Below are 26,522 nucleotides of genomic sequence, written 5' to 3'. Positions count from 1 at the left end.
TACAATTTTACCTAATGTATTAGAAAATAAATAAAAAAGTTTAAAACAAATATAAAGAAAATGAGAAAGTTAAAAGTAATAGAAAATTTATTTTATAAAAAGTAGAAATCTAGACAAAAAAAAAATTTTTTTTTTAAATAATTCCTAAGGTGCATTAGTTAAATATCGGCATTCTTCCTTGATTCGTTAATTGAAAATGTCTCAGTAGAAGTTTGGCATCTTCATGAGGGTTTTCACTTTGCAAGAAACGGACTTTGACAGATCTCCATTGTCTGTAGTCCATGTGAGACAGATATTTTCCAATAGCAAGTCTGTCATTGCCACTGAAATGAGCGTTTAATGCATCCCTTATGTGAACATCAGGTGGTAATCCACTGATGTAGATGATAAGGTTATTTTCTAAAATTTCGTAAACACCACCGTTGCATCCTTCGCAACTACTAGCTAAATTGTTAAAACTAAATAACGCTGAGAAAAAGTTTTGCGCATTCATTAAAGTCCGTTTTTCATGCATCAGTTTTACATTTTCAATAGAAAATTCTTTCTCGAGTTTTTTTCTTTTTACGTTTTTCCTTTTTTTGTCTGTTTCTTCAATTACATTTTCTTCAAATACATATTCCATACTCTTTCCAGTTCTTTTTGAGAGCTTGACTAACATAGTAAAAGTAGTATATAAAGCTGTAGTTTATATATATATATATATATATATATATATATATATATATATATATATATATTATTACTATTACTATTATTATTGTTATTATTATTATTATTATTATTATTATCATTATTATCATTATTATCATTATTATTATTATTATTATTATTATTATTATTATTATTATTATTATTATTATTATTATTATTATTATTATTATTATTATTATTATTATTATTATTATTATTATTATTATTATCATTATTATTATTATTATTATCATTATTATTATTATTATTGTTATTATTATTATTATTATTATTATTATTATTATTATTATTATTATTATTATTATTATTATTATTATTATTATTATTATTATTATTATTATTATTATTATTATTATTATTATTATTATTATTATTATTATTGTTATTATTACTATTATTATTATTATTATTATTACACAAACTAAATAATTAGTTTATTTTAAATAACATCACATAAAGTTTCACGTAATAGCTATCATCAGATGTTACAAACCGTAAAAATTTATAAATATATATATATATATATATATATATATATATATATATATATATATATATATATATATATACATATATATAACGAAGAAACAATAACTATGCATGGTACTTAATGTTTCATGCTTTATGGTAATCAGCAGCCATGAAATACAAATAAAAAATAATAAAACCGTTACAAGATTACAAAATTACGGTGGGGTGTTATCCGACGTCATAAAAGAAATAAAGAAAGAAAGAAAGAGAGAAAGAAAGAAAGAAAGAAATAAAGAAAGAGAGAAAGAAAGAAAAAAAGAAAGAAAGAAATAAAGAAAGAGAGAAAGAAAGAAAAAAAGAAAGAAATAAAGAAAGAGAGAAAGAAAGAAGAAAAGAAAGAAAGAAATAAAGAAAGAGAGAAAGAAAGAAAGAGAGAAAGAAAGAAAAAAAGAAAGAAAGAAATAAAGAAAGAGAGAAAGAAAGAAAAAAAGAAAGAAATAAAGAAAGAGAGAAAGAAAGAAGAAAAGAAAGAAAGAAATAAAGAAAGAGAGAAAGAAAGAAAAAAAGAAAGAAATAAAGAAAGAGAGAAAGAAAGAAGAAAAGAAAGAAAGAAATAAAGAAAGAGAGAAAGAAAGAAAAAAAGAAAGAAATAAAGAAAGAGAGAAAGAAAGAAGAAAAGAAAGAAAGAAATAAAGAAAGAGAGAAAGAAAGAAAAAAAGAAAGAAATAAAGAAAGAGAGAAAGAAAGAAAAAAAGAAAGAAAGAAATAAAGAAAGAGAGAAAGAAAGAAAGAAAGAAAGAAATAAAGAAAGAGAGAAAGAAAGAAAAAAAGAAAGAAAGAAATAAAGAAAGAGAGAAAGAAAGAAAAAAAGAAAGAAATAAAGAAAGAGAGAAAGAAAGAAGAAAAGAAAGAAAGAAATAAAGAAAGAGAGAAAGAAAGAAAGAGAGAAAGAAAGAAAAAAAGAAAGAAAGAAATAAAGAAAGAGAGAAAGAAAGAAAAAAAGAAAGAAATAAAGAAAGAGAGAAAGAAAGAAGAAAAGAAAGAAAGAAATAAAGAAAGAGAGAAAGAAAGAAAAAAAGAAAGAAAGAAATAAAGAAAGAGAGAAAGAAAGAAAAAAAGAAGTAAAGAAAGAAATAGTTTAGGCCTAGTCGCTAGTGTCAAATTACCAAAAGAGAAATTTGTTTTTATGCCTACATTAGGAAACCATTTTGTTCTTTTTATGCAATAAATTTCCTTGTTGAAACAATATTATCAAGTGCTTCTCATGCTGCATATCATGCAACTTTTTGTGGCCGGGTTAACGGTTTGCAGTGTTTGAAAATTTTCCGCTTTATATTAGGTGTAAAATTTTCTTCTTCTACTTTCCATATCTCTTTAGATAATTCCGTGTCGTTCTTGTACTTTTTAATATTAAAAGATTTTAGGTGGTTTGCATATGAATGGTGCTTCGCTGATGCCGTAATATGTTTTTTCTTTTATTTCTGGGTTGTTGGAGGTGACGATTGCTTGGTAAACCATATTTCTTGTGAGGCAATTCTGATGCAAAAGACACTTTGCTTTATCCGTGCAATTAAAAGTCTTTTCTCTAGCATTGAGCTGTAGCTCACTTTGATGGGATTTCTATTGAATATTTTATGGAGTTTGTGGTTTAACGGAAAATATTTATCGACCAGATTTAAGAATCGTTTTTTTATATTTTTTTATTTATTTGTGTAAAACATTTTTACTGCAAGGAGGGTTGAACCAGATAATTTTTCGCTGACGATTTTTGTTGTTAACGGGTTGTAAGTTGGGAATGTATTTAAGCTTTTGGTTGTAACCAGACTTTCTTAACGTTCTTTGTATATATAGGAAGAATTTCTGAAGATGTATTCGCTAGATGAATTGGCCGACAATCATAGCTCGATGGAGAGCGAAATCTGCTTTAAGATGTTTGGTAAGTGTTTGGATTCAGCATGAATATAGCTAAGAAACATTTTCAGGTTTACTGTAAGGCCGAAAAGAGCTATCATCGAGGTTTAAAGTAATGTCAAGATAATTGACACTTTTTACATTACATTGGATGGAAATAAGTCGGCCATCGTGGAAGATTTGAACAAAGTGCTTTTTGATTCTTTCCATTTGGGAACCACTGTGTTTTTAAATACAGCTAAACCGTCGTCTCGACATAATCTAAAATCAGCCTTGTTATAATATTGCAATAGTTGGAAAAATAGGTAAATAGCAACAGGGTCACAAACCTCAACGCTGTCAAAACCACTCATGGTAACATTAAACTTTTTTCATTTTTTACCCAAACTTGTTCATTGTTGAAGAGCACAGATTTTCTTGCGTGTTTAATAAAATTATTTTTTGCTTATTGTTAATTGTTATGTGTTGATCAGCGAAGCTAATTGCGTCGTTTAGAAGTTTTTTCATTAATTGACGTGTAGAAATCATTGATGCCAAAAATAAGAAAGTTGTTAAGGTGTTATCAGTAATTCTCTTAAACCAATCAATATCATTTTGAGTGCATGTCCATTGGTTGAGAGCAAGTTTGATATCAGAGTTTATTTTTGATTGTATACTTTTACTGATTCTTCCAATTTCATTTTTCGCAGGATTTAGTAATCGGACTGTTGGGTTGTTTATAATGTTCTCTTTGTGGTCTTTCAGAGTTAAAAACCAGTTAGATGTTCCATTCATTTTAATTCTGTGAAAATTCTTTTACTTTCAATATTTACTTGGTCCTTTATTATAGGATTGGCTTTTATGTATGACGACGCTATTAGCACCTGTTAGTAAATTATTGTATTCGTCTTTAGACAACATGTACATGTTAGATGCTTTGTCAGCCTGGGTTAGTGTTTTATCAGATTTGCGTATATTTATGATGTCATCATTTAGCTTTGTCTGGAAGTTGCTTCTTATTTTTTGGAACTCGATGATCTCAGCTAGATCCAATAAATCGTTTTCAAAAAGTGCCATTTCTTTAACTTGTTGCGGGCATTTCTCGATGTTAATTCCGAAAGTTTCAGATCTATTGTTTTCTTTGTTCTTTAAATGTTTGTTGCTATAGAAAATTGCTTTCCATCTCATTCTTTTTTTCTGCAATTCTGTTTTCTTTAGTAATTACAAAATGTAGGTTTTTTCAGACGGTGTTGGAATATTTTTGATTATCTTAAGTTTTTTTTTCTATTTATTTGATGACTTGAGTAGAGCGCTCAACAAGAGGAACGAATATTGCTATTTCAAGTTGAATTATTTTCAAATACAAAACCTCATGCTCGTATAAGAGTGCCAAATATTTTATATAAATAGAGCAATATATATATATATATATATATATATATATATATATATATATATATATATATATATATATATATATACATATATATATATATATATATATATATATATATATATATATATATATATATATATATATATATATATATATATATATATACAAATATAAAACGAAGAAACAACAAATATGCATGGCTCTTAAAAAATTTCATGCCTTATGGCAATCATTAGCCATGAAATACAAAGCAAAAGTAAAAAAACCGTTACAAAATTACAAAATTACGGTGGTTTATATATATATATATGTTTATATATATATATACAAATATATATATATATATATATATATATATATATATATATATATATATATATATATATATATATATATATATATGTATATGTATATATACATATATTACAGCTATAACAAAATACGACGAGCGATAACTAACTTCTTATTTGTAGTGATTGTGCACAAGTTTTCAACTTTATTAGGAACTGTTTGTCTGTTTAGGAGCATTTGAAGCTGCTACACAGCAAAAAAGCTCTGCAGCAGCTTCAGATTAATTTTGTAAATACTATTCTTAAACGTATGTTCATAATAATTTTTTTTTTGGTTTGATGAATATTTGCTTGCAGAACTATCAATTGTATTATGAAAACGGAATATAAGAAAATATCGCAATTTTGTAACCAAACTATAAATTCTTGTTGATGTTTTTTTTTTCAATCCAATAATTTGCAAATTTTTCATTTATTTCTTTTTTCCAATCAATATCATTATATTATAAATTTTGCAGTTTACAGTTTTTTGATTTTAAATGTTTTAATGAATTTTATTTTTAATTATTGACATGTGAAAGCTTTTCGTTAACCAAGATTTATTATGACTAGTTATTTGATTTATCGTTAATTTTTTTAAGCGGCAAGTTTATTCAAAATACAATAAAGAATTTTGAATATTTTTAAAATGGAACCATTAAAATCACTAAGTCATCCCATTCAACATTTGAAATATCTTGGATAAATTCAACTTATTTAAAGTTTTTAAAGAAACTCCTAACAATAGATTTAGGTGAAAATTGCTTTTTGGAATGTGGCATTATTACAAATTGAGCAAAATGGTTTTGTGTGTAGGCTGTATAATAAAAGGAAAAAGAGAATTTGAAACATATTTGATAAATAATTCTAAAGAATGCAAAACCTAATTGGATGTACTGAATTCGAGCAAGTCAAAGTTGAAATCTCCCATCAGCATAAGCTTTTCTTGCCTAAGCTAATTATCTCAAGAGGAGGAGTTAGTTAGTAATCAACAAATTCAGATGGACACATTGACGGATGACGATATAAACAACCAACCTTTTAGGCTGCTTTTTTAGAATTTATTACTTCAATAAAATATGAACTTGAGTTCTTTATTTTTAATCAGGATCAAATCAATTTTAATGTTAAGGTTTAAGATAGACTCTTAATATACATCAAAACACCACCCTTTTCAGCTTTAGGTGGCGTGTGAACAGATACATACCCATCTAAATCAATATTTGTAATAAAACATCTTTATCCTACAGAATTTCGGGACAATTCATACCTAAGAACATCTTAATGTCTACTGATGATTGAAGTGTAAGATAAGTCATTCAGGTCCCCAAAAAGATTTTTCTAGTTTGCTTTATCAGATAAATTTTTTCGCTTTGTTTCACATTATCAGATTTTTTACTGGATTTTTTACCTTTTTTTTTAGCTTTTTTCTTTGTGTATATGCACATCTTATATATTTTTTTATTTATGTATATGTGTATGTATGTATGTAAATAAATTGTATCAATTATTTGACCTATATCTTATCCCTTTAAAAAGTCTGTTTTATGGGTGTTTTTGTATAACTTTTTATGAAATTCTATTTTTAATATTCAACCTTGTTAACATGAAATATATTGATTGATTGATAGAATCTTCAACTTACCAAAGAAGCAATAAACGTAAGTGCTCTTTTCAAGTAAAGAAACCACATTAAGAAGATACTTAGGCAGGGCCACAGGAAATAAGGACTCAACGAATGAAAAATTTTGGAATACTGATTACATTTCATAAACTAAGCATGACGAAAAAAACGGTAAAAAAATCCAAATTTTTCAAAACTTTGGCTTTACAAAATCTTTTTTTTTTTTCCAGGAAAGTCTGTTTATCGTTTTTCAGACCCAGAAGAATAAAAATTTGAGAATGTTAAGGGGTTTTTAGCCTGTTCTTTTTGATTTGACATTTTTTGTTTTTTGAGGAAAACAGGTCTAAAAAAGTTTGAAGAGAAATCTAAAAAAGCTAGCACACCTAGTTGCAAACGATTTTGAGGCATTAGCAAGTGAAAAGTGTTAAGCCACTCTTAGTCTCGCAAGAAGAACTTTGCATACATTATTAAGCACAAAAAACCTTGTATAAAAACCATATATATTTACTACAAATGCTAAATTTGTAAGGCTGTCAACGGGTACCCGGGCAACCGGTTATCCCCCCGTTGGTTACTGCCCGGGCAGCATTATCAAATGAAGGGTAACCGTTGTCCATGCAAAATTCCACGTTGGACATGTTAGAGCGATTAGTGAAGCTACGTTTGGTGATCGGAGCCGTGCTATCTGACCGAAATTTTACAACAAAAAGAAATGCGTCAACTCATGTCATCTGGTCAAAAATATCACTCGCTGTCGTTAGTTTATCCACTGTTGTCTATTGTTCTAAAAAATGTTCAAGTAGCAAAACCAGACGAATGCACTGCTGCCAATAATTGCATAAATGCCATTGCTACTGAAATAACAAAGCGATATTTTCCGGAAGCATTAAGTGTACTACCTGGACCAAGAGCTTCTGTATTAGATCCAAGTTACAAGCTTTTAAAATTTTTCGAAGACCCTATTCAAAATGAAACATACTCCGCCATTAGAGCTGAAATGGAAGCTATTGTTATGCCAGTATTGGAAGAAAATATAAAAGTAGTAGCAGAAGAATCGTTCCCAAAGCGAGCACGGGGGTCATATAGAACCGGACTTACCGAAGGAGAATGTTTTTGATGAATTGGCATTGCTGTGCACAGCCAACGAAGGGTTTGGACATATGGATGAATCGGCGTCTTACCTTTCGGAAACGTCATTGACTGTCAATGGAAATATCTTAGAGTTTCGGTGAGATAACACCAAACGTTATCCAAAGCTTTCTATTTTGGCTTGCAAGTACATGTGCATAGCTGCGACTTCGGTGCCAGCAGAATGCGCTCTTTCAACTTCTGGACATGTGGTCAATTGACGGCGTGCATCATTGGCACCCGAGACAGTAGTCATTTTAGTTTTTCTTAACCGTAATTGGGAGTTGTGTAACCTGGACACTTAATGTAAAATAAAGTTTAGATTTAAGTGAAATTTTGAATGAATGACATCATTGATTTAGCGTTAATCAATGATTTAACGAAACTTTAAATGAATGACATCATTGATATGACGTTTTTATTGTTTTTTATTTTTTATAAGTACAACTTTTATAAAAACTATTGTTTTTTAACGGGTGCCCGGGTACCCACCCGTTCGTTCAACGGGTACCCGGGCAAGCATTTTTGCGATTTTTGACAGTCTTATAAATTAGCGACTTCTCAAACTCTACTTAAAATTTGGGAAAATACCGATTCAAGCTGAGTGTAATCGCAAAAGGTTTTTACGCACGTATTATTTTATATTTTTACTCAAAGCTTTGGAAATTTCACTGGTTTACAATCCTCGCGTTTTCTTTAACGATGCAGAATATTTAATCTTTTAAAAAGCACGTGGTTACAACTATCCTTATTTATCGAGCTCATTCTCCTTTATTTAACACAGCCGAACTTTTCAACAACTGTTCAAATCATATAATACACAGCAATTTCCAAATGAATATTTTTGAATATCAGTGATGTCGTTACAAAAACCAAATTATAAAAAATAATTTCATAAAAACTAAAGCAATAAAAAATAATCTAAAAAAATAAAATAATCATTAAATGTAGAAATCCACATCCAGGGGGATTAAGTAATAAGTAAAAACCAAGAAGAAAGTCCGAATCAAACTTCTCCAGATTTTTTACAAGTAGATTTAAATAACGAAATTTGTTTTAACAATGTCCAAAATTTAGGTGTAAATAGCAGACATGATGTACTAAAAAAAAAAAGAGTTTCACTTGCAGAAATTTTGTAATCTATTATTAGGGCTCTACTTTTACCCTAAAATAAAACGTTTTTTCAGCTAAAAAAAATAGTACTTACATCATCCAAAGTGAATGATTTTCCTTGGTATGATAAATATGACTCTGAAAAGAATTACACAAAAGTCAAATAGGTAATTACACATCTGATATGTACAAAAAATAACTGTAATAAGAATTATGTCTGTTTTGACCAAATTTAGAATTTGGGTTTATTTTTTCTATAAAAAAAGAATCCTTGGTATAAATTTCTCAAAATTTGCAAAAAAAAAAAAGAAAAAAAGAAAAAAAGAAAAAAGAAAATTACCAAAGCTAGATCGCACACGACAGCACGCTTGGATGTAATCATCAAAAGAAACATTGCCTAGTTTGTTCACATATCTTAGCGCGAGTGATGACAAAGCAGGTGAACTGAGTTTAAAACCAAGTTTTGCAAGCGCATCACGCAACTCAATAGCATCCATGTCTCCACTACCATCTTTATCATATGCTTTGAAATTATTTTTCCACTCCATTACTGTACGCCAACAAGACCTGAATTCCTTGTAGTCCAATCTCCCATTTCTATCGCGGTCTGTCATTGCCACCATGCTACGACAAGCCTCTAAACTGAACTCCTTACCTTGCATTTCTACGTACAAACAAATAAAAGATAAATAAGCATATTTATTTTTACTAAATTTTTAAGTAAAGTGATTAAAAAAAAAAATACTCTTCATTAATAATATTTTATAAATAACAAAATTTGAAGACTTTTTTCATTTTATAATTATTATTTAATCATTAAAAAAAAACTACCTGTTTTTAATGCAGCCGTTAATACACTTTGCAACTCAAAGGCGTCAATTTCTTCATCCTGAGAATAATTTTAACAATTTTTGAAACTTAAAATTAAATAAAAATGATAATTGCAAAGTACAAAGCTATGAAAGAAACACTAATTCAAAATACCTTTCCTGCAACTTTAATGAAGAAAGGTTTGAATTTTGCATCAAAAGCTGAATCTTCTTCAGCTGATTCCTTCATAAGCAAAAAAAAATGAAAAAAAAAGTCAAAAAACATCAGATTTGTTTTCATAAATATTGAGAAACATCAATGGAAAAAAAAATACTCTTTTAAATGAAACATTTTTACAGCTTTTAAATCAAGTTTAATAAAATATTTTGGACACCTTTGAAGTTTTTAGGTGAGAAAACTTCAAAAATGTTCACAACCAAACTGAATTTTACTTCATTCAAGCCGTTCATTTATATATTGTTACATGTGCTACCGAGGTGACAAAATAAAACTCTGACATGGTGTAACTTTAAATACATAGATATATAAACTTATAGAACAAAGAGTTAAAAGCATTTTATTTAACAAATCTCACATGCTTTGGTTTGTATTCAATTTGTGTTAATGTGTCCATGCAACTAAAATACAAAATTGTTAATGGTAAAATTGTAAAAAATGCGGTATAAAAAATTGTAAAAAAAATGTTATATAAAAAAAAATTGTAAAAAATTTAAAGAACAGAAAATAAAAAACCTTGATTTGTGAGCTTTCTCAGAAAACATTCTCAAAATAAAATCACCCTCCTCGTTGTTTTTAAATGTTGATGGTAAAATGGCGTATTCACCAGGAGGTAAACTAAATCTTCCAGTAACTTCACGAGCATTTACAAAGTTTTCAGAACGAGCAAATGATTTGTGATACAAAAAGAAATCTTTGTTCAGACGATCTTGTTCAATGTATTCATTGACATCATCTTCAAGCTGTAAAAATAAAACTTAATTTCTGTTAAAAGTGTTTTTTTTTAACTTCTTTTAATATTTCTTTTAATATAACAAAAAAATAAATATTTTTCTATTCTATTTACAACTGTGTTGACTCTCATAAGTAGATAAATGGGAGAAAAAATAAAAAAATAAAAAAATAAAAAAGAGAAATCATCGCTATCACTATGATAACAATCAATATTATCACTTATGCCATTTCCACCTTCAACATCACTTTCTACATCTGAAATTGCATCTGCAAAAATTTCTGTTCTAAATTCAAAAGAGTTATCTTTCATCTTTGACTACCTGCTCATTACTGAAAGGATGAGTTTATAAAATCTAAGCATAACGGCAAATCATTTCTAATGGTTCTTTTTTTCCAGGTACAATGAACACACATTCATCATGCGATTGTTGATAACAAAAATTCTTTACTATTTTCATGCTCTCTTTACTTACAATTCTAATTTATAAAATATTCTAATTTATTTTAAAATATTGCATGAAAATCTAAAAAATGTAAATTTTTGTCATCTGTCACTAACAGTTGGAAAATAAAAGACGGGAATTCATGTCTCCCATCTTCAAAGTGCTAAGAAAACCTTTCTTAAAGTCATAACATCTATATATACACAACTAGCTACATAATAGCAGATAGTAAATAAAGCAACAGAATCTTTTTACTTTTAAGACTTTGTTTTAATATAAATTTAAAATTAACTTCATTTTGCAGCATAGTTGCCAACAGGGTGCTCTTAACTCTTACTACTTTTATAAACTACAACCCTTTCAATTCTGAAAATGAGGGACTGACTACTTGGATATAGAGTAATAAAAGTTTTCTCACATAGCTAAATAAATATTACCTTATAAATAGCAAAGCCAATTGTAAGGTTTTGAGCACCAACTCTCTTTTGCTTACGTCTTCCTTTTTGGATAATACCAATAACAATAGTGCAATTATCAACATCATCATCATCATCAGGATCTTCCAACTTCACTCTAAAATTATTCAACAAGGAGACATTAAATACCTCAGATTGGAAAGAAATTAATAAAAAAATTTCCCACTTTGTGTAAGTATAAAATGTAATCGAAACCAGCATAAATGCTCATGAGGATACAACTTACAAAAACAAACAACAACAAAAAAATTTTCAAATTCTTTGCCTGTATTGAGGATTTAAATGAAAAGTATCAGGAAAGTTGCGACATCCTCCGGCAGAGACATGTTTTTGCCAAGATCCTTGATTAATAACCATTTCCCAGCTTTTACGGTCTGAATCACCAGCAGAGTCTGGACTCAACATACAAACCTCAACTCTAGTAAAATTCTTTGTGAAATCATCAAATGACATCCTTTATTTAATTAAAAGAAACATATCATTATTAAGTCAAATGTATGAGGTCATAGAAGAATATAAGCTTTATGAGCTCTTAGAAGAATATTCACCAAAATTCACCATCATCTTCATAGCTAAGACCAAGTTGATCTTTTTCTGCTTGTGATACTGACTTCCATTCATTAGACCTAAGCAAATAAAAATTTGATAAAAATGTCATCAATTAATAACTGTTTGGAGAAATTGATTTATCTATTATGCATCATACAAAAATAAAAACATACTTATCAGACCAGGCTCCAGTCCACTCTCTTTCATTTCCCCAAGGGTTGCGAACGCGAATCAAATCATGATTATTAACCTTAAAGATACAAATATTAACTCAATCAGTTGAAACATTTATCAGTAAATGGAAAAAGGTCATTAGAAATTACAGAATGGATCTCTATTTTAAAATTAGAAAGATGAGATTGAATGCTGATGCAATTATAAAAATTTGTTTATTTAGTATTGACTTCATTTTTAATTAAATGCTTTTAACAATTTAACTTCAAACCTTAGGTAGAAAGTATAAGCTGCTATGTTTAATTCTTATTGCAACGGGTAAAAGCAAAAGAAATGAAATAACTCACCCTTCTTATATCAGTTATAGTATAAGCATGTCCTTTAATAAGACCATTTTCTAGTTTTGCCTCAACTTCATTAGGTGCAGCTTCAATAGAACAACACATGAGTGACTGACGCTCTTGAGCTTTTTGTAACAGCTTGTAAAAATCTTTTGGTGGTTTTTGTGTATTAAAACTTTCAGTCACACCCCCTGTAAAGTCCTCCATTGCTTCACTTGTCTGCCCACCCTTCAATGCCTCATAGGTGCCACACAACCTAAAATTGTATCATAAGAGCCATTGTTACCAAAAATTTAAAATACAAATTATTACTTTAAAGGATCTGCAAAATAAACAACTAAATGTGCTTACTTAGCATATGCCTTTTCCAGAAGTGCTGACCAAAATTCATTATTTTGTGCTGAGTGTAAAAAAACAAGTTTATTGTTGTAAGTGGGTAAACGATCATCAATAACTATTTCATTCCAATCACCATACTGCCAGAAACGAAATCGAATCAGACCACAGTAATTTGTTTTAAAATCTTGGTCTGGTGGTACTACCTGATAAAGGAGACCTTCATATTGACATAATGCAGCAACAGCAGCAAGCAACCAACAATCACCAAGCATACCTTGAGTAATATCAAAACGGCTCGCTCCACCAACAAACATCTTTGGATCACTAACAATTTCCTGTTGAAATAATTAAAAGATTTATTATTTGATGCCAAATGATAAAAACTTGAATTGAAATGGAATAAGAAGAGAAACAATAAGTAAACATAAGATTCTTAGAGATACATTTAATTATTGCTGGAAGAAAAAAACAAAATTAAACAAAATTTTTAATAAAATTAAACAAAAAATTTTTTTTACATGAGGCCTTTTCCATACAAAAGGTCTTGGTGGTTTCTTTGAAAAAAATAAGCTGTCATCAGTTGCAGGAAAGTCAGGGTCTTCAAAGAGGACATTATTTTTCAGTAATTGCTTCTGTAAATCTGAATAAGAAGTACTATTAAATGGAATGGCATGTGATGGGGTTTTAGCGACTCCAGCTTGGTGATGAGCACCACCCAAATGATAACCAGCCGGAGCACTGGCAGAATAAACTTTTTTTGTTGTTACGGTCACAGTTGCTAGAAAGAAAGAAATATATATATATAGAACCAAAAATAATTATATGTGCACAAAACTTATAGTGCAAAATTTGAATATAATAGATACATCGAGGTTCGATAGTGTATCGTTAAATATTTTTAAAGTTAAAAGCCGAAAGTCTGGTTTTTGTATACCTCAAAATTTCATAATAGAACATCTCTACTCAATTTTTAATTAATTTCAATTCTATTTAAGTTAAAAAACGGTATGAATGGACTATTCATATTCCTAATACATATTGTTACACATACCCATTCCAGTCTCGAAGCACCACGACTCAAATGTTTATTTGGAGATTTGATGAATTTCCTACGGAGTGATTTTAATCGACACACCTCTTACAAATTTACGCAAGTTCGTGTTATTATGGAGATAAAACAAGGATCTCAAAGGAAAAATTCAACATATGCTAATCGATGAGGATTATCTTCAACTTTTAAAAGATGGAAAAAAACAAAACTTGTTATTAGCACACTCTTTTTAAACCTTGGTTATAACGGAGATACGTTAATTATTTCTAATGGGATAAAATTGATGTTTAAGTTAGGTAACAATGCATAGGTTACACGTAACAACGCTTAAACTTTGTAATGCATCGTATTTCGAGCTATAAGGCACCAATATGACAATTTTGTTTCAAAGTAATTTATAATGAAGAGGCAATATTATTCCTAAAAAAAAAAAAAAAAACTGTTTAATCCAATTGCACAATAAAAGTATGTACCTAGATATGAATGCATCAACTCTTTTCAATTCAATTTCCCCATATGGCGGTAAATTTATTAAAAGGGCAGCAAAGCATTTAAAGTGAAGTCATCTTTGCTTGGGAAAACTAACGTTGGAGTTGTACAATTTTATTATCATTGCAATTTTAAAAAATGTATACGTCATTTCGAATGATTATGCGTAATTAAAACTACTTACTTCTACAAGTTTCGAATCCTGAACTAAAACCGCAATTTTTCTTTAATTCCGTTTCGGGTCAATAAGTTTAATATAGCTGAGAAGAATTTTTTTTTTTTTAATTTTAATCTGAATAAACAGCTTTCTTTAGAAGGGCTGATAAAATTTGCCAAAACAAGGTTTTCATAAGCTGCTTATCTTTTTGAAAATCTTTTATGTAAATTCTGGTTTAATGTACAAATTTTTTTATTCAATACAAAAAATAATAATTTTTTTTTTGTATGATTAAGTACTTAGAAGTTTGTAATTTACATATTTACATTTTGTTTGCAAAATATATTCAGAATTCTTAAGGATTTAGTTGTAATAATGTTGTTATGTAATTTTGTTAATTATTATAAAGCAAATAGCATTTATATTTTTTGTCACAATAATTACGATATTTTAATTTATAAGATTTTTATAAATCGACTAAAAGTCGACTAGTCGAAAGTCGGAATTACTCTACTTTGAAATATCGAATAGTCGAATTAATCGATGGGTCTTCTACTATTAGTAGGAGTACCCGACTAAATCGACTTTCAGTCGATTAGTAGGCTACTAATCGACTGAAAGTCGATTTAGTCGGGTAATCATCGTAACATCCTCATTTCAATTTTTCTTTTGATTTAATTTTATCAATCTTTCATATTTTTATGATATTCACCAATTTGTAAAGAGATATCTATATAAGTAGTTTATCTTTACAAGATAAATTACTTATAAAGATTGAGCCATGCGTAAGAATATCATTCATAGCGGTTTTTTAATTCAACCAAAATATCTGAACATTGAACCTAATTTGCTGTATCACATAAATTTAACTCTTAGCTTACTGTATGTAGCACCACTTTATTAATGTTCCTTTTTTCTCATTATACTAACCAGTTTTTTTCTTTAATTGTTGTGAAAAATGATGTAAAAAGCCAATCTGTGTTGTGTTTTTTTTCCTTACTTTGTGATAGTAATTTCCGTTTTAATTTGTTTGTTTATTCGATTTTAATTCATCCAGGAGATTAAGATGAATTAAAATTGAACAAAGAAAATGCTCTTGATATAACAACAGCATGTGTCATTGTAACAGTATTACATACCACCTTGGATTTTTGTTTACTCTCTTAAAATTCTATTTGTTTCATAGCATCTAAGAAAGAAAATGGTTTAGCAACATTAAAGTATATGATTATAATAAAAAATTTTATTCAAATATTTTGATTAAATCGACTTTGAGTCGATTTATTCAAAATATTTGAATAAAAATCGACTAATACATTTTAAAAATGTATTAGTCGATTTTGGTCGACTTTGAAAAATACATTAATCGATTAAGTCGACAGTCAAATAATTTCAAAGTTGTAACAACACTAGTTATTCCCAACGTTACAATAAAAAGGTTTTATATAGATGTTTTCTTTTTTTAGAAGATTCATATAAAAGCTATGGCTAACGGGGCATAGAGAAAAAAAAAAGGATTTTAAGGTCGACTAAAGACTTGCACTTTTCAGTAATGAAATTTATGTGATTATCTTTTAGTAACTCGTTAAGTAACTCTTTAAAATACCTAAGAAAGATTTTATTTGAAACTTAGGAACAAGAATACTATCAGATATGGCTACGTGATTAAAGGGGATAATAGTTTCGTGACATTTTCGATCAAGAAGAGATGAGAGTCAGATGATCCGCAAAAGATCTTTTTGTATAATTAAGCAGAATGCTTGTAGAAGCTGGAGCGTGGAATGCGCGCCATTAAACTGAGCCAAATATAGCACTTCCCTCCCATGATTATTTGGAGAAAATATTTTACGTAGTAAATACTTTCTTCGGAAAATCATGGGTGTTTTTTTTGCCTATCGAAATCTTTTATAAAATAAACGAAAACTGGGAACAGTTTCTTGCACGATATTTTCCTGTAAGAATTATTTTCACCAGATATTGAACAAAATATAGCTTTATGTAAAAAATAAAATATTCCGATACTTTTTTACGGTACGCAATTTTGAAAACAACATTTTAGTTGCGAAAATTTTGACATTTTTTTGTATTACTGTCCTATGAGCATCAGAATTTTGATACGGAAAATAACGTGTGGTCACTGGATCGGTTTTTTTTCACGACACCGATACAGAATTGGCATCGGTCTCGGAAGGAGGGATTTTTCCGATACCAACTTCGAAGTATCGTCGATGTATTGTACATACATAACGATGTATTGTACATAGTATTTTACATACCAGACTCTAATGCTTACTGTCTAAATACATCTGGGGTTGCTCCTTTAGAGTATGAAATTTCGATATCGCCGCATAAAAGTAAATGGTCTTCATGAAAATAGCAATCTTATCCGAAGTAACAAAGTGGTTACTTTAGATGAAATAGAATGTGTTCAACGCATAAGAATTTATTCTACTTGTTGATATTGTATCTGTAATCGACCGATCGTCTGACTAGTAGTACATTTTCATTTTTCTTAGTATAAAACCTTAGTATTAATCTGTAGAAGGTTTTTGATGTTAAAATTTCACAAAACGTAATTCAAGTTATGTACTGAATTATACAAGTAATAATTAATAGCGGCGTTCAGTAGTTAAAGTAGATCCTTATTCAAAACTGATTATTAATATAAATCAGTTAACAAGGTTTTAAATGTTTTAAAAATTGCACAGAAATTCTAAGTCATCTCGTAAACATCTTTACTCAAAAATTAAAAACTGATGTTCGTTAAGTGTTGATCGTGTGTTCGTTAAATGTTCGACTATTATTGTTAAAAGATCCTTCGATCAAGCTTGATTCATTGGATTCGGATTTGAAATGCGAGATAAAATATTTCTTTGTTTCAGCTAGAAGTCCTTGTTCTTGCAGGTACACCTATACACATTATTACAGAGATAAAAAAAAAATTTCCTTACTAATTAAACCTTAAGAAAGCAGAAAGCCATTGTCCTATAGATCAAATATGTAACAAACTATTAGGCAAAAAAAAAAAACAAAAAAAACAAACAAACATGATACCAATAAAGCATGCTTAGCATCGAGTCCTTCGTTGACTTTTTGGGCAAGCAAAGATTTTGGATGAGCCGATACATGTAACATGACAAGTTCAACTGCGCTTTTAATACTAAAAGCAATCAAATAACATTCATTTGTTAAATGCTGATACAAAAAATTATTATATCAAATATAATCATATAGTAGCCTTGAAATCAATCGTACTTTCCAGATGTAATAGTTTTAAGGAGCAAGTTATTGAGTTTTTGAGTGCGAATCAAATAGGCAACAAGTTTGTCAAAATGAGCTGTGCTATGCAAACTGACGAAAAGGTTGTGTTCGTTCACATAGTTATAAATCTCCTCTTCGATCTAAAAACGCACACGACATTCATTAGTAAGTTAACAGTAGTGAAATAAAGTGGTTTATCATGCGTCATTTAACGGGGAAAGTTACCGCGCTCAAATGTCCATCCATATGACCTTGCTCTCCATCTTTTTTCACCTTAGCTAAAATAACTTCAATTCCTACATCATCAAGTAAATCCTTAAATACAAAAAAAAAAAAAAAAAAAAAAAATTACAAATGTATACTTAAAGAAAACTAATAACGAATAAGTGGTTTAAAAAAATCGCAAAATACCTCTATTTTTTTTCTACGAAGCTTTTGATCAGGTATTAACTTAATGCAAATAAGAGATTGAATGAAAAGTCCGGCATTCTTCATTACATCTGCAATTTCAGGAAGACCAATATCAAGAATAACTGGACATCTATATGCAATATTATTATAAATGAATATATGCAATATTATTATAAATCAATATGACATCTATATGCAATATTATTATAAATCAATGACATCTGTATGCAATACTATTATAAATCAATATGACATCTGTGTGCAATATTATTGTAAATCAATGACATCTGTATGCAATATGACATCTATATGTAATACACAATTTACGTGAAATCAACCGCATGTTTTAAAACGTTAAACGTTAGTTCCTTTTTAAAAATGGAATTAACTCTAATATTACCAAGGCAACATCAATATCGCAGATTAGTTGTACCATTTTATATGAGATGCAATCTACATTTTTTAACCTTGTAAGTAACTGTGATGCTTGCAAGCAGGCTTTTTCTTCTTCTGCAGATAAAGGAGACGATACTACAAAAAGAAGAAAAGAAGGAGAGTATGGAGTATTTTAATCACAGAGTAAAAAAGCTGATTCAGTAAAGTTTATAATTACCAGCGTTGAAGGGCGAAATGATTACAGCTCTCCACATTTTTGTTAATGATGGAATCTTAAAAAAAAAAAAAAAAAAAAGATGCCAAAATATTTTTCGGTTTCCTTAAACCAGTTTCTGTTTTGGGGAATAATTTTTGTTTTGTTTTCTGTTGCATGACGTTTAAAATAACTAACTTTTTAATCGACTTACAACCTGTTTTTTTAACTTACTAACAACCTACTTCTCTTAGTTCAAGAACACCAGATAAAAGGACCAGAACATGAGTTAAGTACAATATCTAAAAAAGAAAGAAAACAACAACAAATAAGTTTCAAATACTGAGAAAATAAGGACTTAGTGGATATTAACATTTACTAATTGCAAACAATTTACCATGTCAAATGATAGCAGCTTAAGAAGAAGGCTGTTCCATAAATTTGGGTCAAAAATTTTATAGTCCAAACATATGTCAGAAATAAGTCGAATTCCCTAAAAAAGATCAATAAATTAAGGAACATCAGCATAAAAAAAAGAAGCTAGATATTTACAAAAAAATGGCAGTACACATTTTACATAAAAATTTACCTGAGGTTCACGGCTGTGATTTCTCCATAGTCCCTTAACTAAGCCTTCTTTATTACATCTGAGAAAAGCCTCCTCCGACTGACTGATATGTAAGTTCTCAAGCTCAGATAAATAGATACACGAAACTAATTTTTCACTAGAAAAGAAGCAGAATTCCATATCTTTACTATAGTCGTTCATATAAAATATCAATAAAATATTCATAAAAACTTTACTTTGTCTTTAACTTCCATGCTTGAACAGCAAACTGTTTTGGTCAGCTACTTGATACTATTGATGTTACAAAACTTTTTATCGTTTAAAACTTATTGTTAACCTTATAAAGGACTGGGAAGGAAATTCACAATAAATTTAGTTTAATATTACAAAACTTTTGATTGTTTAAAACTTATTGTTAACCTTATAAAGGACTGGGAAGGAAATTCACAATAAATTTAGTTTAATGTTGCAAGTTTGTTTTAGCCTTTTTTTTTAAAGTTCAAAATTAATTATTTATCTTGTAAAGGATTGGGATGGAAGTTCAAAATAATTGTTTTAAAAAACATATTTATTAATTCAGAATAAATATAAATTTATAGAATAAATATAAGCCTTACTAGACATTTTCAATGTCCATCTGAACTTCCCTTTTTATTGTTGCTACATCGACTAATGTAAACAAAACTTGCAAAGCTCTGATTCGACACATATTTGTCAATTCGCTCTCCTTAATAACAATAACAAATAATAATAATAAAAACAAATTATTGTTTATGATAACTTTAATTATTATCAATATGTAAAAAAAAAAAAAAGAATCAACCTGGTTGTAAATAGCCATAACAAGCATTTTGATATAATTCAAATCAAACGAGCTTGCCAATACATAAATAACTCTAAATAAAAAAAATATTAAAGGCTGCCTTTATTGTGAATTATGATGAAATTAGAAAAATTCTTTAAACACTATTAGAAGTAATATTTATATAACAGAAAATTAAATTCACCATAGATAAAATTTAAAGTGCAATTGATAATAAACAACAACCTTCTCAGATTCCTTTCATTTTCTTTACGAACAGTTTCCACATTGGAGGTTGAAATCTTTCAAACAACAATAAACAAAATAAATCCTTTGGCTTTTATTAAAACATATGAAAAACAAATAACTTAATTTTGTATAGTTTAAAACTGAACATTTAGACCATAATGCAAGAACGGAAATTTAACTTGATATTTCAAGCTATACTTTAAATCTAAAATTTGGTTTCAAGACAGGTTGATGAAGCTACTAGTAAACAAAATCTATGAAAAACCTGTTCATTTTGAAAAAAAAAAAAAAAAGCAAAAGAAAAATTGAAAAAATAAAAAAAATAATTTAGATAAATCAATGTACCATCATATCATCTTCATCATTTTGATTAGATGGAATTCGAATACATGGCAGCCATTTCTGAAATCATATAAAAGCACAACTAACCTATAACACTTTTAGCCATTATTTATAATGGCAAAATATTGATTAAATGCAGTGATATGAACTATTATGAAAAGTACCAATAAAGAAATTGGAATTAAAATACTTTTTCCTAATTTTAAATGCTAAGATTACAGGTGAGGTGTGAAACACTGTGAAACTTTAGCAACTCTTAGCTGTGAAACTTTAGCAACTCTTAGCTGTGAAACTTTAGCAACTCTTCATTCTAAGAAGTCTGAGTATAAAGTGCAACTGTACCTAAAGCCACCTTACTATTTCATAGCCAATTTAAAAATCTATTATAAAATATTTTGAAAGAAGAGAATCAAATGACATAAATTTCTTTTTAATAAAGGATCTTCTTCTGGCTCATTTCCTGGACCAACTCTAGTAGGTATCATAAAATGAAATGAAAATCTCTGGAGATTAGTAAAACTTGATCCAAACCAGTTAGTGCAAGTGTATGTATATATGTGTATGTGTGTGTGTGTGTATATATATATATATATATATATATATATATACTTAGTATATATATATAGTAGTATATATACTTAGTATATATATATATTTTACTTAGTTTATATATATATATATATATATATATATATATATATATATATATATATATATATATATATATATATATATATATATATATATATATATATATATATATATATATTACTTAGTTTAATAATAATAATAATAATAATAATAATAATAATAATAATAATAATAATAATAATAATAATAATAATAATAATAATAATAATAGTAATAACAACAACAACAACAACAATAATACATATATATATATATATATATATATATATATATATATATATATATATATATATATGTATTGTGGCGACAACATAAATAGCACACTTTCATGACCAGTTGGTTAACTTTTTGATACCAAACTTTTTGTTTTTATAGCAATTGCTGTTATTTTTTATAGCATCAACAATGTTTACCTTTTTAAACAGAACTACTGATTTGACATTTATAACTGTCAAAATTGCTTGCTTTGAGCATTTTAGCAGTCATGTTTACATTTTTGTGGTCCTTTTAAATAGAACACATTTATTTTTATTTAAAAAAGCTTAAATTCTTTTATTATATCAAAAGATAATCGTTTTATTCAGTATTTTAAGGATATTCTTATAATTGATTTAGCAAAAAAAGAAAATTAATAATCTATTAACTATGGGACAAGGTAAACATAGAACAGATGTCTTTGCAAGACAAGTACAGGCATATCAAGATCTAGAATTGAACAACTCTGGAATAGCTTGAAGATTAGGCTGTTCTTGTAAGAAATTTATCAATCCTATTAATTTAACGATACTGTTTCATTAAGCAACAAAAAATGCAAGTCCCGCAAACAAAAGACAACTCCCAGGGAAGACGCAGCTATTGTCCATATCGCTAAGCTGAATCCTTTTGTTGGCGCACCAAAAGTTAAAGAACAAATTGCTCAAAATTGAAAACTTGATCAGCACTGTCAGAAGTTGCTTATGCAAAAATAAGCTATTTGGAAGGAAAAATACCATTGGTCTCAAAATGCAACCTTGTCAGTTGTTTGAAGTTTGCAAAACAGTACAGTCTAATTGTTTTAAATCCGATGCAAAACATGTTCGTACACCCCAAAACCAAGAACTTAGCCCTTGGTATACTCTAAAGATTGTAAAACATGGTGATGGCAATGTGATTATTTGGGGCAGTTTTTCATGGTGTGGCATAGGCCTAGTGCAATGAATTCAAAGGGCAATTGATCAACACATGTACAAAGAAATACCATTTGGAATTTGGAAACTTTAACAAGGTAACAACCCTAAGTGTTGATGAAGCTTGTACACCAACACACCAACAAAGCTTGTACACAAGTACACCAACAAAGTGTTAAAATGTGGTTTAACACTAACAAGATTGATGTTTTGGAGTGGCCATAACAATCGCCAGATCTGAATCAGATAAAAAATTTGTGGGAGGAAGTTGACAGAAACATAAACCGATTGACGGCAACAAATTTAGGCTAACTTTGGATCAAAATAAAGGTTGCTTGCAACGCCATTACGGCTGAACAAAACCAAAAATTCATTTCATTTGTCTTTATCAAGCAGTTATTGAATCAAAAGAATACCCCACTAAATATTAATTTACCTCAAATAAAGTTTTCTTAATTATTTATACAAAGAACTTACATGATTTTGGTAGCAAAAGGACGATAATTTTGGTAACAAAAGGATGATAATTTTGTACTGGGTGAGCTATTTAAATTGCCCCTTATTCTGTACTTCTAAATCATTTATATGATCATACTTTTTTTTAACTAAGATACTTTCTTTTATTACTCAGTAATGTTATCTTCTAAAACTAACTAAACTAAAATTAATATTTTATTCGGCTGAAAAAGTTTATATCTCAAAAACTCAGATCTCTGGAAAATATATCATTACATATTGAACATCAATCTGTGCTATTTATTTTGTTGCTTTAGATAATTGGTAAGAGAACTTGTATTATTCAGCTAAAAAAGTTGTATATTTGAGTTAAACTAGACTTAAACTTAAAATAAATTGATTTTGTTATTAATATTTTATAAAAATGATGTTTGAAAAATTAGGTTTCAAGATTGGAAACTGCAAAAGAATCAACATGTCACATAATAATAAAAATAATAATAATAATATTAATAATAATAGTATTTATAATAATAATAATAATAATAATAATAATAATAATAATAATAATAATAATAATAATAATAATAATAATAATAATAATAATAATAATAATAATAATAATAATAATAATAATAATGATAATAATAATAATAACAATAATAATAATAATAATAATAATAATAGTAATGATGATGATGATGATGATGATGATGATGATGATGATGATGATGATGATGATGATGATGATGATGATGATGATGATGATGATGATGATGATGATAATGATGATAATAATAATAATAATAATAGTATAACAATAAATAACAAATAATAATAATAGTATAATAATAAATAACAAATAATAATAATAATAGTATAATAATAAATAATAAATAATAATATAGTAATAATAAATAAAAATTTTATTGATAGTAATAGAAATTAAAAGATTCAAAATAAATAAGACTCAAAAATGCTCAGTGTAAATTTCTTTTTGTCAGTTTATCAATCAGATTGCAACCCATATCAAAAAAATGGCCATTTATTAGACTATTTTCAATTTTAGAGAAAGAATTTTGTCTGTTCAAAGCATTTCAATTTGTTAAAAACATTTAAATGAAATAAGAAAAGAAAAGGACTTACATTCACCAAGTGCAAATGAATTTTCTGTAGTTCAATGTCACCACTTATTTCAATGATTGCTTTTGCTAAATTGTAAATCTCTAGAATCCAAATAAAATAATAAAAAATTATAATGATAAATCTTGTTAACTACTATTCAATTTTTTATAAAAAAAAACAACAAAAAAACAAAAAAAAAAACAATGAATAAAACTAGAATCAAAACATACCAGGAGCACCAACCAGCCTGCCAGTTTCAAACTTAGCCTTATCACCATACTCTTCATATAACATCATAACTAATTTTGCAGCATCAGAAGAAACCATAAAAAATTTCTCATCAGTGATGCCATGTTCGATTAAAGCCCCCTCAATAGATACACGTTTATACATACTTATAAACTTCTGCTGAGCTTTGGTGGCTTCTATCTGCATCTTAACATAAAACCTTTAAAAATTTAAAAAAGTTGCATAACAATTTAACTAAAAGGTATTATTATGTTGAAGCAGATTCTTACCTCACCAGTAGATTCAGAAACCAAAGCATTTGTGCGCTTAACAATAGCTTCTAGAACTTTTGTTTTTTCTGTGCCTGTTTTATAAAAACAAACAACATGAATGTATTTAAGAGAATATTGGTATCCAAAACATATTTAAACTCAGACTTAAAAAGTTAAAAAGATGTACTATTAACTACAATATACCTCTTGGTAGATACTTTGCTAACCACTTTGCTGCTGCTATCATGACAGTATGGTTTTTTATCATGTTCAAGATATTCTCAACTGTATGAAATTCAAAAGATCTACTCTCTAACTGCTGATTTTTGATGAGATTTGGACCTGCTATATTCTGAACAGCTTTTGCAAACATTTGATCTGTGTTCAACTGAAGTTAAATATTTTTTTTATTGAAAGTTTTTCTTTTCTCTTTTTTTTTTTTTCAAAAATTATATATGAAAAAGATTCACTACAATAAATGTTTGTTACAGTGAATGTTTGCTATATTGAACTATATTATAAACAGAGGATTGATCATTATCAATATTTTCAATTGAACAATGAAAAATTTCACCTTTAGCATACTTGCAATAGGTTCCAGTTGCAGAAGATTTTTCTCAGAAGTTAACTCAGAATCTAGCAATTAACATATTTACTTCATAGTTTATAACAGTTGATAATTACAAAGTTAAATTTTTATTGATTAAAAACATTTTCATCTTACAGGTAATAAAGTTTTGCTGTTCCGGTAACAAAACTTGAATAACAAAATTTAAATTTATAAAAAATTTTTAAAATCTTCAACATTAAAGTTTTTAAGCTGTAAAAAAATTTTTAAATTTTTTTTTAGAAGTAAAAAATTACCAAGAACATTCCATTGAATTTTACTTTTAATGAGAGGATGAAAAGGGAGTCGCTTTTTGACAAGTTCAGGGGGTACCAACTTTCCGAGCAGAATCTAATAAAATAATATTAAGCAATTTACTTAAAGAGTTGGCTATCAGCATCTCATTAATAGAAAAATCTTAAAAACTTAAGTAAACCTGCTCTTCTTCAAGATCATCAGCCATGGTTGCAGATTCCATATTGTAACAAATATCTGTTGCTGTGCGATTATATTCAGAAAGCATATCTAAGAGTCTGATGTTCTAAAAGATTCACAAAGTAATCAGTACCACTTACATTAACTGCATGAACAAACATCATTAACATACATATAAAAAAATATCCTGGTGAAAAAATTTAAAACTATTGATGCAAACCAAGAGCGTACATCTTCACATGTTACTTTACGTTCTTGCACTTCAGTTACATCTGCAATCTTTTTAAATGTATAAGCAAGGCGCTCATAATCATAAGGGCTGATCTATGAAGGAGAAAAAAATACAAAAGAAATAAAGGAACATGCAGCCTGAAAATAAATATTTAAATCAACCTTACAATAATCCATTTAAGAAAAGATTAAGCTGATATTTGTTTAAAACAAGAAATTTATCAGGGTTTCTATTAAAATATTTTCATGGCATGTTGGTATATAAAGATCTTATATCGCATTTAAATTTTTTAAATCATGATATGGCATTGAGAGAAAAGTAGAGTAATCAATTCTGGAAAAAACCTCAGTTTAATATTTTATAAAAAAACGTTACAAAAAAAAACTATATACCAGTGTAAAAGCTGTCTACCTATTTTAAACTGAAAAAAAGTAAAAACATTTAATGTTTTATAACCAATGAATAAGTCAAGATCTAATTTCCAGATGACTTTATTTGCCCCTTTGTGTCCTTGAGAAGCACTTTATAAATGAAAATAACTTTCTATAACTTTTAACGATAATAAATTAGGTCATGTTAACACCTTTTTTTTTTTTTTTTATTGAAATTGTCCTCTGTGCGGTAATTTTGACACCAAAAGGGTTCTTTTGTTTATAAGAATTTAT

At 27.9% G+C, this 26,522-nt stretch overlaps 3 protein-coding genes and 1 long non-coding RNA gene across 8 annotated transcripts in view; 1 reads left to right on the top strand and 3 right to left on the bottom strand.

The window, feature by feature from the left end:
- Nucleotides 1-5,011, bottom strand: LOC149889366 (uncharacterized). Of its 3 annotated transcripts, none has more exons than XM_090085529.1 (2): nt 4,929-5,011; nt 1-651 (listed from the first exon to the last, which is right to left on the bottom strand). In XM_090085529.1, exon 2 carries the CDS (start codon nt 620-622, stop codon nt 155-157), a length of 468 nt encoding a protein of 155 aa, XP_089941655.1. In that variant the 5' UTR covers nt 623-651; nt 4,929-5,011; the 3' UTR covers nt 1-154. The 3 variants fall into 3 exon arrangements, with proteins under 3 accessions (XP_089941655.1, XP_089941656.1, XP_089941657.1); XM_090085530.1 differs by lacking the exon at nt 4,929-5,011 and adding an exon at nt 3,423-4,484; XM_090085531.1 differs by lacking the exon at nt 4,929-5,011 and adding an exon at nt 1,319-1,335.
- A 3,365-nt stretch (nt 5,012-8,376) lies between these two features.
- LOC145183838 (calpain-9-like) lies at nt 8,377-14,540 on the bottom strand. Of its 3 annotated transcripts, none has more exons than XM_090086540.1 (16): nt 14,491-14,532; nt 13,818-14,237; nt 13,285-13,544; nt 12,779-13,101; nt 12,434-12,683; nt 12,086-12,162; nt 11,912-11,989; nt 11,629-11,817; nt 11,325-11,460; nt 10,226-10,452; nt 10,068-10,110; nt 9,647-9,715; nt 9,494-9,551; nt 9,003-9,326; nt 8,757-8,800; nt 8,377-8,649 (listed from the first exon to the last, which is right to left on the bottom strand). In XM_090086540.1, the coding sequence occupies exons 2-16, from the start codon at nt 13,819-13,821 to the stop codon at nt 8,623-8,625; spliced, it is 2,109 nt and encodes a 702-aa protein (XP_089942666.1). In that variant the 5' UTR covers nt 13,822-14,237; nt 14,491-14,532; the 3' UTR covers nt 8,377-8,622. The 3 variants fall into 3 exon arrangements, with proteins under 3 accessions (XP_089942666.1, XP_089942667.1, XP_089942665.1); XM_090086541.1 differs by lacking the exon at nt 14,491-14,532 and adding an exon at nt 14,291-14,450 and having other exon boundaries at nt 13,818-13,999; XM_090086539.1 differs by lacking the exon at nt 13,818-14,237 and having other exon boundaries at nt 14,291-14,540.
- Nucleotides 14,541-15,917: 1,377 nt separating this feature from the next.
- LOC149889365 (uncharacterized) lies at nt 15,918-16,273 on the top strand. Its single transcript, XR_016451828.1, has 2 exons — nt 15,918-16,012; nt 16,097-16,273. It is a non-coding gene; the product is annotated as an uncharacterized LOC149889365 (long non-coding RNA).
- A 901-nt stretch (nt 16,274-17,174) lies between these two features.
- Nucleotides 17,175-26,522, bottom strand: part of LOC145182711 (kinetochore-associated protein 1-like) — a 42,793-nt gene continuing 33,445 nt past the window's right edge. The window contains exons 52-73 of the mRNA XM_090085339.1: nt 25,857-25,949; nt 25,627-25,731; nt 25,448-25,541; nt 25,158-25,219; nt 24,788-24,971; nt 24,602-24,675; nt 24,314-24,518; nt 24,105-24,184; nt 20,689-20,745; nt 20,341-20,396; nt 20,116-20,188; nt 19,910-20,019; nt 19,314-19,449; nt 19,122-19,217; nt 18,970-19,026; nt 18,749-18,803; nt 18,603-18,666; nt 18,136-18,265; nt 17,950-18,039; nt 17,719-17,864; nt 17,518-17,623; nt 17,175-17,373 (exon numbers count right to left, since the gene is read on the bottom strand). Coding sequence (XP_089941465.1) covers nt 17,227-17,373; nt 17,518-17,623; nt 17,719-17,864; nt 17,950-18,039; nt 18,136-18,265; nt 18,603-18,666; nt 18,749-18,803; nt 18,970-19,026; nt 19,122-19,217; nt 19,314-19,449; nt 19,910-20,019; nt 20,116-20,188; nt 20,341-20,396; nt 20,689-20,745; nt 24,105-24,184; nt 24,314-24,518; nt 24,602-24,675; nt 24,788-24,971; nt 25,158-25,219; nt 25,448-25,541; nt 25,627-25,731; nt 25,857-25,949 — 2,220 coding nt within the window. The 3' untranslated portion in view covers nt 17,175-17,226. The remainder of the gene's footprint in view (nt 17,374-17,517; nt 17,624-17,718; nt 17,865-17,949; nt 18,040-18,135; nt 18,266-18,602; nt 18,667-18,748; nt 18,804-18,969; nt 19,027-19,121; nt 19,218-19,313; nt 19,450-19,909; nt 20,020-20,115; nt 20,189-20,340; nt 20,397-20,688; nt 20,746-24,104; nt 24,185-24,313; nt 24,519-24,601; nt 24,676-24,787; nt 24,972-25,157; nt 25,220-25,447; nt 25,542-25,626; nt 25,732-25,856; nt 25,950-26,522) is intronic.

Source organism: Hydra viridissima, unplaced genomic scaffold (assembly GCF_058129835.1).
Source record: "Hydra viridissima isolate aposymbiotic clone 2 unplaced genomic scaffold, HvirCarnegie_v1 scaffold_4, whole genome shotgun sequence".
Taxonomy (NCBI): domain Eukaryota; kingdom Metazoa; phylum Cnidaria; class Hydrozoa; order Anthoathecata; family Hydridae; genus Hydra; species Hydra viridissima.
This window is presented reverse-complemented; position numbering and strand designations above follow the sequence as displayed.